Source organism: Trichosurus vulpecula (assembly GCF_011100635.1).
Source record: "Trichosurus vulpecula isolate mTriVul1 chromosome X unlocalized genomic scaffold, mTriVul1.pri SUPER_X_unloc_5, whole genome shotgun sequence".
Taxonomy (NCBI): domain Eukaryota; kingdom Metazoa; phylum Chordata; class Mammalia; order Diprotodontia; family Phalangeridae; genus Trichosurus; species Trichosurus vulpecula.
Genome location: NW_023494381.1, coordinates 1,172,247 through 1,186,133, shown reverse-complemented (window position 1 = coordinate 1,186,133; position 13,887 = coordinate 1,172,247). Strand labels below are relative to the sequence as shown.

Here is a 13,887-nt window from a genome sequence, read left to right as displayed (position 1 = left end):
TGCCTTGGGATAACTTTGTTTGACTAGTCTCACCAAGCTTTCTTTACATGGGTTTTAGCAAAATGTTAAACAGGAAAAATTAATATCTAGGAAAAAATTCAAATTCTTATTGAGTTATTTTAAGAGTTCTGACTTAAAATTTCTAACTTATTTCATTTAGTGATAATTTTTATTGGGAGCATATATTTAATTTTATAAGGGAAATGAGGACTTATTTCACAGAAATTGACTAAAACAGCCTCTGCTGAAATATGCTTATTCTATAAAGTTAGTAATAATTAAGTGCTTGTAGTATCCTCTTACTTTTCCCTCATCTTGCTCACAATTCAAATGATGAATTAAATCACTTTTAAATTACATTTTAATATATTCATTTGATTCAAATACCCATTTGCATAAGCAAATATAGGGAAGAACACCTCTAGACAATGTCGCAGTGGAACATCCTCTTCAGTCACAGGATTGTATCACAACAAGACAAGAGGGGAAAGAAGCCTGCTACTAACTAATCCTCCAGAGAACATCGGTTTGGAGAGTCTTGCAGCAGCAGCTGTGTGGAGCTCAGAAATCTGAAACAAATTTGGATAATGACAGAAAGGATATTTTTGAAATTATTTCTTGCTTCTAAAATAGACAAGGAGTCATCTCTGACCTTGTTACTATCTAAAGATAATGCTCAATATCTACCTACCTATGCAGTTCTTTAAAAGAACATGCTATGGGAAATGAAGTGTAAGAAAGGGCAAAAATGCTAAATTTTACTCATTTCATAATTTAACCTTGGATCAGCTGTTTATAAACTGGGAGTTCCAGAGTCAGAGTTTACAAAGTGTTTTCTTCATACCACTACTATGAAGAACATCAGTATTCCTATTTTTAAAATGAAGAAATTGTTTCCAAACTTTGCAATAGCTTTTTGGCAGCTCAAAGAGGTCAAAGTCATTTGGAAAATGAATTCATACATTACTATCTATCCAAACTATACTGACAAAGACATTATAGGTGTATAAATTATGAAAAATTGTGGAATGACTATCTATCTATCTATCTATCTATCTATCTATCTATCTATCTATCTATCCCCTATAGCCACAGCCACATTAGAATACTACTAAATTCTAGATCCTAGATTCTTTTGAATTGAAACTGATGTCAGAAGCCACCTAGTAGAGCTCAAACCATTTTTAGTATAGGAAGTCTTTGGTGCTTTAGTCTTTAGATTTCGTACATCTCTGCACTCTAACTTGTGCACTAAAGAGTTTTTCTTTTCAATATCATGAAGCTGCTTTTTCACTGGAGAAGCTGGGTTTTTTTTAGTCTTAGCATAGAAGACATAAAACCACTAAACTAGCGGGCCTTCTAGCAAGGTTTGACAGACAAGGGGTCTAGGCAGCATGTCGTTTTAGGGCAGAGAGTGCTGGATTTGGATAAAGAGGACGGTGGTTATTGATTATGCTACCTACTATGTGACTTTGGGCAACTTCTTTGGGGCTTCCTTTCTTCATCTATAAAACAAAGGGGTTGGACTAGGTGACTTGTGTTACCTTCAACCTCTAAATCTGTGATCCTATTGAGTGACTCTTCACCTTGTCTTAACAGTCCTCCTTGTCAACCAACCAAATCAAAGAGCATTTAATAAGTGTTCACCACATGCCAGGCACTGTGCTACATGATTCAAAGAAAAAAAGTAAAACAGTCTCTACCTCAAAAATCTAACATTCTTGAGAGAGACATGGACTTACAGAAGAATAGCATAACATATACGAGATAAATACAAGTTAGTTTAAGGAAAAGGTTAGAAGTACAGGGGATTAGGAAAGGCTTCATGTAGAGGGTGGGGCTTGAGGTATAAGTCTTTTTTGAGGGGGGAAGGCAGGGAAATTGGGATAAGTGACTTGCCCAAGGTCACACAGCTAATAAGCGTGTCAAGTGTCTGAGGCTGGATTTGAATTCAGGTCCTCCTGACTCCAGGGCTGGTGCTCTACTCACTGTGCCACCTAGCTGCCCAAGGTACAAGTCTTTAAAGATGAGGTGAAGGAAAGAGCTAGAGGAAATGAATGATGGTCAAGTTCAGTCACTGCATTTTGCAGAATGAGGTCAATGATGTGTCCTGAGTCTCGGCTGGTCAGTGTCAGAGGTGACACTTGAATCCAGGCCTTTCTACTACACCATGTTGTTTTCTTATAATATCCTTTGGGCAAGATCAAACAGTCTTCACCAATCAGTTCTACAGCCTTTATTGCTTCCCTGAAAAGAGGGTTGGAAAATGTAGCTAAAGTTGACTGAGGCTCTAGCCTACCTGGACTTCACCAGGGCTATGCTGAGTACTCAGGAAGACTGTGTAAGTGACAAGGGTCCCTACCCTCAAAGAGTTTGCAGTAGAAAGTATTCAAAAGCCATTTTTCCTCCTTAGTTCCAAATAATTTAATTTCTTCAGTCTATAGTGTTCACTGTTATATTAGCTATGGAAATTATTTTGTGTTTATTCTATACATATTTACTCTCTATATACCTATGTTCCTGTTATTTTTGCCCAGTCAATAAACTCCTCGAGGGTAGGAACTGTTTCATTTTTATTTTTAATTCCCCAGTATCTAATACAATATCTTGCATATAGGAGGTTTTAAATAAATGCTTGCTAAATTAATGAATGACCATACAATATAATCCTTTGGAAGAGATACTACCAAATCAATCTGAATTTTGTTGAGATTCCTCTTGGAAGAAAAGAAGAACAAAATGTTTCACCTTCTGTACTTACTAGTTTGAAGTCATTAATCTGAATAAACCATTCAATCAATAAGTACTTCTTAAGTGCTTGCAATGTTTTCAACTCTTTACTAGGTTTGAGGGAGATCTAAGACCATCTGACATAACTGCTGTCCTTCAAAAGCTTATAATTCTTCTGGGGGAGATGAGACCAATGCACACATGCCCAAAACAATTTATGAACAATGAGGTGATCAGAAATGTTTCCAAAGTAATTTAAATACCTAAGACTATGGAAGAAAGACGGGCTGTGTCCCCAAAGTGTCAGGTTACATTAATGAAAAGCAAGAGAAAGTGAAATAAAGAAATCCTTTGGTATCATTCATTCCTCTGAAAATAAGAGCATAAAAATATTAAGGGGAAATATCAATATTTGGTTTAAAAGACACTGTACAATGCAGGAAATATACATGATACTCAGAGTCCATGTATAAATGTAAAAAAATAACAATACTTTCTAAGGAGGTTTCATAACAGGCTGACAATTGTTCCTCACCTCACTGTCTAAAAAACCAGCCAGAAGCTTCAGGATGTTCTTAGGGGAGGCAGTCTCTTCTTCCACAGCTTTTATTTTTAGCTCATGGTCAGAATCACTACCTTCAGTTGTCTTTGCTTCTCCACTCTCAAGGTCCTTGACTTTTTTGGATTGAAATGGCTCAGTCCCAAACAACAAGAGCTGGTCAAAAACTGCCTTGAGAGCACTTATTTTTATTGTGACATCATCCATTTTCAAAACCTAAGTCGAAGCAAAGGAAGAAGAATGTACTTCTGTCAAACAACTCTGATGATATTTTAATTTGCACTTCAACAGAAGAAGTCTATTGGGGTATCTCAAAATAGAGAATGGATGTACCCTGAAAATTCAATTCAAACAAATACTGACTAAGCAATTGTGGCATACAATATACCAGGTGATGAGATTTTTTTAAACCACATCTGCAGTTTCATCCATATAGGGAACTCAAGGTGAGGAGAAACCTGGCAGGAGGGTTGGCCAGGTTAGGGCTAGTAGTAATGGAACACACAAGCATACAAGTAATTATGATACAACAGAGGGTGCAATTGGGGCAAAGGCAAGATGAAAATAATGCGTTCTAGGAAAACTTGAGGAGAGGGAGATAACTAGAGGGAAAGGAGGCACAGAGAAAGGAGGAGAATTAGGGAAGTCTTCACAGAGCAGGTGGCATCCAAGAGGCTTTGAAGAAACAGAAGGCTTTGACAAGTAGAGATAAGCAGACATTCCAGGAAAAGGAAATGGACTGTACTAAAGAATGGAATTAATAAATAGGAGAACATCATCAGGGAATAACTACAACTTCAGTTTGGCTGGACTATAGAGTATCTAAAAGCAATGAATATAAAATCAAGCTGAAAAGTGTAAGGTGGAACCAAATTATAGAAAGTCTTAAAAATGCCAAGCTAAGGAGTTTGCATTAAATAATATGTACTGAAAGTTTCTAAGTAGGGAATTAATATGGTCAGCCCTGAGCATTAAAGTTAATCATAAAAGAACTGTGGCAGTTATGTAAAGGATGGATTGAAGAGAAGAGAGATTGTAGTTGGGAAACTATAACAGTGAAAAATTGATGATTATATGATCCAGGGTACAAACAGCTGGAGCAGAGAAATAAGAGGCAAAAGTTATTTTGGAGGTAGAATCAACAATACCTGGCAAATGACTCGGTAGGGTACTGAGGGATGAGGAAAAATGAAACCTCATGATATCATGAATCAGAGCATTAGATGATCAACAGGATAGCAATATGATTGATATATTTCAAGAAGATAGAAGAGAGGTAAATTACGGGAAAAGAAGCCCAATTCCCTTTTTAACATGCTGAGTTTGAAGAGTTGGTAGGACAGAGAGGCAGAGATACCCAATAATCAGGACAGAATCAGAGAAGAAAGGGACTTCTCAGCTACTATTTACGAGTACCTCACCATAATATTCTCTATGACATCCTGAACGAGTGGTTACCCAGCTTGCAAAACGCAAGTGAAGGAAGCCTTCTATCTCTTAAGGCAGTCCATTCAACTTCTTCATATTTATAATTACTGGGAAATTTTCATTACAACAAATCTAAATCAGTCTCTATATCTTCTACTCACTACTTGAGGGCTTGGCCCTCTGAAGCCAAGAAGAAAAAGTATAGTCCTTCTTCTATATGACACTCCTCCAAATATTTAAAGATGGCAAATGTTCCACGTCCACCTATGTCTCCTCTTCCAGGACAAACATTTGAAATTTCTTCTGGTGCTCTCTGTAATTGTTTGAGAAGAAAAAAGAGGTAAGTCTGTCATGTACTGAAAGCAAAAGATCAGAGGACAACAGCCAAGTAAAATACTGCTACCCAGAGAATATAAATAGATTTAGAGAAGCAGGACGTAAGTGCGTTGGGTAGAACCTCTGTGGAAGATTTATGGATTATGAAGTCAAGAAATGCACAAGATGAGAAACGTCAGGAATACCCATATCAATGACATCACAGATCCAATGGATTATTGAAGTACTATAGATGACTATCTATAAGGAACACAAGAATTATTAGCAGAAAAATTAAAGCTACCTGTTAAGAGCTACTGACAATAAAATCTAAAAAAAGCCTTCATAAAATGACCCAAAAACAAAATAGGACACCATAGCTCACTTTACATGCATCTGATTTGTGTAGATCTTTAAGAACATACTTCCTGTGTAACTTTCTGAAGGCAAGAATTGTAAAAGATGAACCATATCCTAGTGCATATAATTGTGATAATGTATCTAGCTCTAAATTCCAAAAACAGTGCAACTTCAATAACTGGACTTCTTTAATTCCCCTCATTCCTACTTGGCCAGCAACTGTTCTAGATAATGGAAATAGCATCAAAGTGAAACAATAATCATCTGACAAAAGTGGATATAGATTTGTGAAATCAATTCTGGTTACCACAATCTGAGAAAGACAGTGGGTTTGGTTTTAAAACCTAAAGAAAGCACAGATTTCCTCATTCTAATGAAAGCCTGAAACTATTGGGGGGGCGGGGTTGGGGGCACGTGGGGAAGGCAAGAGCTTCACATGAACAGAAACCAAACTAAAGAATATCTACTTAGTATGATTATGATAGATACACATTTGCATCCCAAAAGAGCATGAATGAAATCCTGTCAAAAATTAAAATTTACCTGCAATAACAGTGCAAAATGTTCACTGGCGAAATCTTGGTTCTGCAGACCACAACAACCTAAGCATAAAACAGCCATATTTCTCACTTCAGGATAAATACTTGTTATTCCAGGAAGAATCTAAAACAAAGCATTAGAAACTAAAACAACTGAGATGAATATAATGAAACTTCAGCATATAATAATCACTTGAAAACATGCATAAGATTATAATTCAATATAAATTCATTAACACATTCAAACAATAATCAAACTGACCTAATTTGGCTCCTTTATAAAATATTTTCCATTAGGCACTATTACACTGAGCAGTCTATAGGCTTCACCAGATTGCCAAAAGGGTCCACAATACAAGAACGGTTAAGACCCCTGTTTTATAGATGCGATCATTTCATAAATAGGTAACAAACCCCCTTTGAATGGGACTTAAGATTAAACCAATTAATATACTCTAATCTGTGATAAAGTTCTTTTGCACTGTCATCCCTGATCTGTTTTAACATCTTCAGCTCTTACTATGCAAGACTAAATATATTTCACATTCATTTCTAACTTAAAAGACATTCCCCTCCCCCAAATCACTGGTTTTCATAGCTAACATTTTGCAAAGGACACATTTTACAAACATAAAAATATTAACATCTCCCATACTTGTCAATACTAAATAATATACTGCTTGAAAAGGGGTGAAGAGGAAGGGAGAACACTAAAATAAAGCTTTAGGAGCCACTGCTGACTTACCAAAGAGTCAATAATAACATTCATGGTTGCACTTATGCCTGTGGAACTAGAGATCTGTTTCAGAAGTTCATAGAATAAAATTAGACATTTCTGTAATGTTTCAGGATCATTCTGAAATCAAAGAAAATAAAAATATTCAGAATAAGTGGGAGGGAATGTTTCATCATGTATACAAGGTTATAAAGCTCTAGCCATAGAGCTCAAACTGAAGTACTAAATTCTATGCTAATAAGCAATGAATTTCCAATGCACATTTTCAAAATGGCAACTACACTTTTGAAACTGAAAAACTCTAGATTTCAAAATCTATTTTTGCCCTACTAATAATCAATTTTCTAATATATTTTAAAAGTAGTTGAAAGAATTTTAATCTATCTCTCCACAGCCCTGGATTGAATGTAATATTTATTGTATTATGATCTGAAAAGGATCCATTTAATATTTCTGCTTTTATGTACTTGGTTGTGAGATTTTTATGCCCAAATACATGGTCAATTTTTGTGTAAGTGCCATGTACCAGTATAAAAAAGGTTCATTTCTTTCTATTCCCATTCAATTTTCTCCAGAGGTCTATCATATCTAACTTTTCTAAAATGCTATTCGACTCCTTAACTTCTTTCTTGTTTATTTTTTGGTTAAATTTACCTAGTGCTAAGAGCAAAAAATTGAGGTCCCCCACTAGTATAGTTTTACTGTCAATTTCCTTCTGTAACTCAATCAACTTCCAGTTCAAAAATTTAGATGTTATACTATTTGGGTGCATATATTTTTAGTACTGTTATTGCTTCATTGTCTATGGTATCTTTTAATGAGATATAGTTTCCTTCCTTATCTCTTTTAATTACCTCTATTTTTGCTTTTGCTTTGTCTTAGATCATGATTGCTACAAGCATAAGAGATTCTGCTCCAGCCCCTTACCTTTACTCTGTGTATATCTTTGTGCTTCAGATGTGTTTCTTGTAAACAGCATATTGTAGGATTCTAGTTTTTGATCCACTATGCTATCCACTTCCATTTTATGGGTAAGCACATCCCACTCACATTTATAGTTACAATAACTAATTGTTATCCTATTTTCCCTTGTTTTTCCTTCCTCTTTCCCTCCTTTTATCTTGTCCCTCCTCCCAAGTGTTATTTTTTCTAACAACCACCTCCTCCAATTTGTGCTCTCTTCTATCAGCCCCCACCCCACCCCCCCAACCCACACACTTCTTATTTCCCTACTGGAAGAGAGATTTCTGTATCCAACTGAGTGTTTATGTTACTCCCTCTTTGAGCTAATTGTGATGAGATAAGGTTCAAGCTATTTGAAAAAAAATTGCTGGGGAAATTAGAAAAGAGCATAGCAGAAACTAGGTATAGACCAGTATCTCACACCATATATCTGCACCCACATTCCACTCCTACCTCTGTGCACCAGACCTTTCCTGTAGACTTTCTACATTATCTTGAGCTGGAAATTGTTTCTCTTTGTTCTTTTGTGGGTTCTGCTACCCCAAAACTAATTTTGAGTCACTATTGTATTGTTTTTAGAGGAGTTTGGTAGATAACTCAGGAAAGTCTCTGCCTTTTCTCCACCATCTTGGCTCTGTACCCCCGGGGGTGGAGGTTGGGCGGGGATGGGGGCAGGGGATGTAACATTTGAATCTCACTCATATCCAAATTTATTTAAAGAGGGAAAACATATATAGACACTAAATTGGTAATAGAAATGTATCTTACTCAAGGAATTAGGAGGGGAAGGGGGTAAAAGAAAGGTAGGATATTAAAAGATAAACGGCAGCAGTTAAAAGCAAAAGAGACTTTAGAGGAGGAACAGGATAAAAAAAGAAAGAGAATAAAAATAAGAAAACAGTGGAGGTAAATGCACAGTTAGTGATCATAACTGAACGTGAACAGGATAAATTTACCCATAAAATAGAAGTGGATAGTAGAATGGATTAGAAACCAGAATCCAACAATATGCTGTCTACAAGAAACACACTTGAAATAGAGAGACATAAGCAGAGATAAAATAGGATTCTAGAGCAGAATCTATTATACTTCAGCTAAAGTTAAAAAAAGGCAGGGGTAGCAATCATGATCTCTGACAAAACAAAAGCAAAATTAGATCTAGTTAAAAGGAATAAAGCAGGGAAACTACGTCTTGCAAAAATGAACCATAGAAAAAGGAAATAATATCAATACTAAATATATATGCACCAAATAGTATAACATTAAAGTTCCCAAAAGAAAAGTTAAATGAATTACAGGAAGAAATAGAGAATCAAACTATACTAGTGGGGAAGCTCAACCTTCTCTATTAGACCTAGATAAAATAAATAAGAAAGAAGTCAAGGAGATGAATATAATTTTAGAAAAGTTAGATATGATAGACTTCTGCAGAAAACTGAATAGGAATACAAAGGAGTTTCTCAGCTGTACATGGTCCCTTCACAAAAACTAACCATATAGCAGGGCATAAAAACCTTACAACTATATGCAGAAAAGCAAAAATGTTAAATGCACACCTTTCAAACCAAAATGCAATAAAAATTACATTTAATAAAGGGCCACAGAAGTGTAGATTAAAAGTTAATTGGAAACTAAACAATCTAATCATAAAGAATGATTGGGTCAAAGAGCAAGCAATCAATAATTTAATTAACTGAGAATGACAACAATGAGACAACATTCCGAAAATTTGTGAGATACAGCCAAAACAGTACTTGGTACTGCATACTACAGTACTTAGTGCATACATCAGTAAAATAGAGAAAGAGAAGATCAATAAATTAATTGGGTATACAACTAAAAAATATAATAAGAACAAATTAAAAACCCACAATTAAACACCAAAATAGAAATCCTGAAAATCAAATGATTAATAAAATTCAAAATGAAAAAAAAAAACTCACTGAACTAATAAATAAACCTAAGAGATAATATATGGAAAAAACAATAAAGCATAAACCATTTGTTAATTTGATTAAAAAAAAAAGAAAACCAAATTACTAGTATCAAAAATGAAAATTATTGGATTTCCATTATTGGATTTGTGGCCATACGGCCTATGCCCATCTCCCTTTCAATTGGACAGGGGTGTGCTATGTGGGGTTGGTTAGACCAAAATTTTTCTTTTTAGCAGGACAAGAAGGGAACAAATTGGGAATATGGCTATATGACGATCTAATGCCCCAAAGTGAGAGGTTCAAGTGGGGGATAGATACTTTCCTAACAGTCACCAGGGATGCCAATGGGTGGGGAGATGGGTGGCCCCCACAAAGAATTGTTCAAAATCTGTGGTAGAGATTATCACCAACCAGACAGCCAAGGCATTGGACCTACTGGCTGATCAGGCCACCCAAACCAGAGAGGCTGTACTGCAACATAGATTGGTTCTTGATTATTTGCTAGCAGAAGAGGGAGGTGTTTGTGGGAAACTCAGCCTCTCTAGTTATTGCATAAAAATAGATGATAATCGACGGGCTTTAAAAGAAATTACTAATAGTATCAGGAAACTAGCACATGTCCCAGTTCAGACATGGACCAGTCCATTCGATCCTTCTTGGTTTGATTGGTTCAAGGGTTCCTAGTGGAAACAAATTATTGGAGTCTTCCTGCTAGCATTATGTGGCCTATTCTTGTTACCTCTATGTATACCCTGTATTATACAATTGGTTACCAAAACTGCCATTCAGGGTATGGGGGTGGTATATTTTAATGAAGGAGGGAGGGTAAAAATGTTGATTGTAAAAACAGATGATGGGAAAGATGATGAAGAATGTGAATTAATGTTAAAACAAATTGAGAATAGGAGTGAATAAGAAGTGTGGGAGCAAAAATCCGAAAAGGGGGGGGAAGAAGTTTTATGAGATAATATTATTGAATCATTATCCCATAGACTAAGGCTGGGATATAAAGTTATATTGTATCTTTGTGGGATAGGGTCCTTAGATGTTTTAAAGTGATAAAAGAGCAATTAGGTATTGATACAAATAGTGTAATTAATCCCTGGAACTAAATCAGAGACATTTTCAGTTTAGGGAAAGGAATTTCAAAGTAAGTCTCTTTAGGAGAGAAGTTGTAGAATAGTTATGTATTGATGGAAAAAGTTAAATGTAGATTTGAATTCATTCCATCATCTAAAACATAAGGAGAAAAATTATATGGTTCAATTCTTTCAGATCAGGTATAATTAGAGAAGAATAGAGAAATAGAGGAGAAACTGATGCAAATGTGTTAGAGGAGTAACTTATGATCTTAATGGGAAGATTTTATGAAAAAAGGGAGGAAATGCATGCAAGCTATTTAGAGCTAGCTTTAAGGATGTTCCTGAAGCAATGTGACTTTATAGTCACTGATCATTGGAACTTGCCTTTAATGGGACTGTTAACTGAATGTTTTTCTGAGTCTAACTCCAGGTGTGAGTATCAAGGAAGGCTGACCCAAGATGGCAGCAGCCCTGTGGGAGGGCAGGCATGAGTCGCAGGTATGATTTCTTGGCAAAGTTGAGGGGGCAACTGTTCAGCATGCGCTGAGGTGGGACCGTCTTGACCTGATGCCTCAACTGAAACCTGGCAGACTAGGCCTGGCTCAATGCAGCTTGCAGTTTGACACAGCCTCTGCCTGGAGTTGACAGGAAGCTGGGGAAAATATGGTCCCCTTACTCTAAGTCCCTACTCTCTTGGTGGCAAGTTTCTATAATCAGAAGGTTTTGTGAATCTATTAAAATAATTGATTATGGAACATCTTAGATTACTCTAGGACTGGGACTAGTGTTAAGTTAGGTTTTTTTTTCTTGGAAATGGTATGGAGACAATTAGGTCAAGGGCTTGTGAGAATATTTTGTTATTTGGTTAATATCATGCTTGTCTAAAGCTTTGTTACAATTAGTAATGTTAAAAGAAGAATGGCTTGTGGTTTATTTCATACATGCCATCAAAGAAACATGGCATGACTAAAAGTTTTATATCTGTACTGTGTTAAGAATTGGTTATCTAATGTATTTAGGTAGGTGCTGGAGTCTGCTGTTAATTCCTTAGTGAAATATTATCCTCCTGGTGAGGAAATGTTAATGTAAAGTATGTTAAGTAAAGTATGTAGGGAGTTAATGTAAAGTATGAGGAACTGGGTTCTGATGTAAAATTTCTTAAACATGGCAATTGGCCAAAGTTCCAATTTTGAATTTGTAAAAATGATCAGGGTATAAGGATTAGAAAATTGTGCCAAGGTAACTTTTGTAGGAGAATGGAAAGAAAGCTGGTTGCTACAAGAAGGCAAGAAGAAGATGCTGGAGATGGCTGGAACAAATACCAAGGACCAGAAGACTTCACTGATGTTCCCTGCCAGACAGCTTATGGGAAGAGACTTTTGAATCTTAAAGGGACAATTGCATTATCGTTTTCTTTTGGGTCTCTGTATCTGTATTTACAAAGGGGACTGCCCCCTTTGATTTTTCAATGCGTCGATCAATCCTTCCCATATTTAAGGGGGTGATGATTAAGGAGAAAAATTCAGATGAGAAAGAGAGTAAGGGAATATTAAAAACATGGAAACAAAAATTTGAATAAAAGAAGAGGGGGAAATTGTAAGAAATGGGAGGAGGAGTTTTGTTTCCACAGAACTAAGGTGTGCTTCCCTGCCCTCCCCCACCCCAGCTTTAGCAGAGACGAGGCCTCAAGGTCGGTCAGGTGAGAGGTCAGAGGCTTGTATGCATGTGCATGCTTTTTGAGAAGGCAGTCTAGGGAATTAGAGAGGCCAAACCCACTTGAACCTGTTCAAGCTTATCTAGGGTCTGGTCTTGGTCAAGAATCCAGGCCTACTGATTTGCATCATTTGCATATGTTAAAGAGGGAAAGTAGGGGAAGTAAAAGAATATAGTTTAATCCTAAACTAGGACAAGGAAAATCTAGTTAACTTCACTTTTGCTTCTGTATCCTTATTATCCTATTTATATAAACTGTATAACCTAGGAAAACTATGTAAAAAATAAAGATTGTAAACTAACCATGACTCTAGCAGGAGTGGAGGGAATGGTTACCCCTGCTCCTGCAGCTGTATCAGTGTGTGAGTGTTCCTGCGAGCACTACACCCGCTCTCCCGGGGAGCGTAATAAAATGCCTTCCTCTGCCCCCCAAAAAAAAAAAAATGAAAATGGTGAATGCCCCCCAATGAAGATGAAATTAAAGCAATTATTAGGAGTTATTTTGATCAATCACATATCAGTAAAAAAGACAATCTACGTGAAATGAGTGAAAATTTACAAAAATATAAACGTTCCAGATTAACACAAAACAGATACTTAAATAACCTTATCTTAGAAAAAGAAAAAATCCCTAGGACCAAATGGATTTGCAAGTGAATTTTACCAAACATTTAAGCAATGATTAATCCCAGTACTATATAAACTATTTGAAAAAAACAAGTAAAGGAGTTCTATCAAATTCCTTTTACGACACAAATATGATACCTAAACCAAGGAAAGCAAAAACAGAGGAAGAAAACTGTAGACCAATTTCTTTATTGAATATCAATGCAAAAATTTTAAATAAAACACTAGCAAGGAGATTGTAGCAATACATCACAAAGATCATACATTATGAATAGATGGGACTTATAACAGGAATGCAGGACTGGTTCAATATTAGGAAAACTATCAGTATAAATGACTATTAATGACAACAAAAATCACATTTATATCAATAGATGCATAAAAGTCCTCTAACAAAATACAACTCCCAATCCTATTAAAAACACTAGAAAGCATAGGAATCAGTGGAGCCTTTCCTACAATGAAAAATAATATCAATCTAAAACAAAAAGCAAGCATTATCTGTAATGGGGATAAGCTTGAAACATTCCCAGTAAGATCCGGGGTGAAGCAATGATGGCCATTATCACCACTATTATCCGATATTATGCTAGAAATGCTAGCTATAGCAATAAGACAAGAAAAAGAAATTGAAGGAATAAAAATAGCCAATGGGGAAACAAAACTATCACTCTTTGCAGGTGATATAATGGTATACTTGGAGAATCTTAGAGAATCTGCAAAAAACCCCAGCTGAAACAATTAGCAACTTCAGCAAAGCTTCAGGATATAAAATAGACCAACATAAATCATTAGCATTTCAATATGCTACCAAGAAAATCCAGCAGGAAAAAAAGAAACAAATTCCATTTAAAATAACAACAGAAAATATAAAATACTTGGGAGTCTATCTGCCAAG

At 35.9% G+C, this 13,887-nt stretch overlaps 1 protein-coding gene across 1 annotated transcript in view; it reads right to left on the bottom strand.

The window, feature by feature from the left end:
- The window catches only part of LOC118833237 (condensin complex subunit 3-like), an 89,757-nt gene that overhangs the window by 38,356 nt on the left and 37,514 nt on the right, over positions 1-13,887 (bottom strand). Inside the window, 4 exon segments of the mRNA XM_036740602.1 lie at positions 394-569; positions 3,266-3,505; positions 5,936-6,055; positions 6,677-6,787. Of these exon segments, the coding sequence (XP_036596497.1) occupies positions 394-569; positions 3,266-3,505; positions 5,936-6,055; positions 6,677-6,787 (647 nt within the window).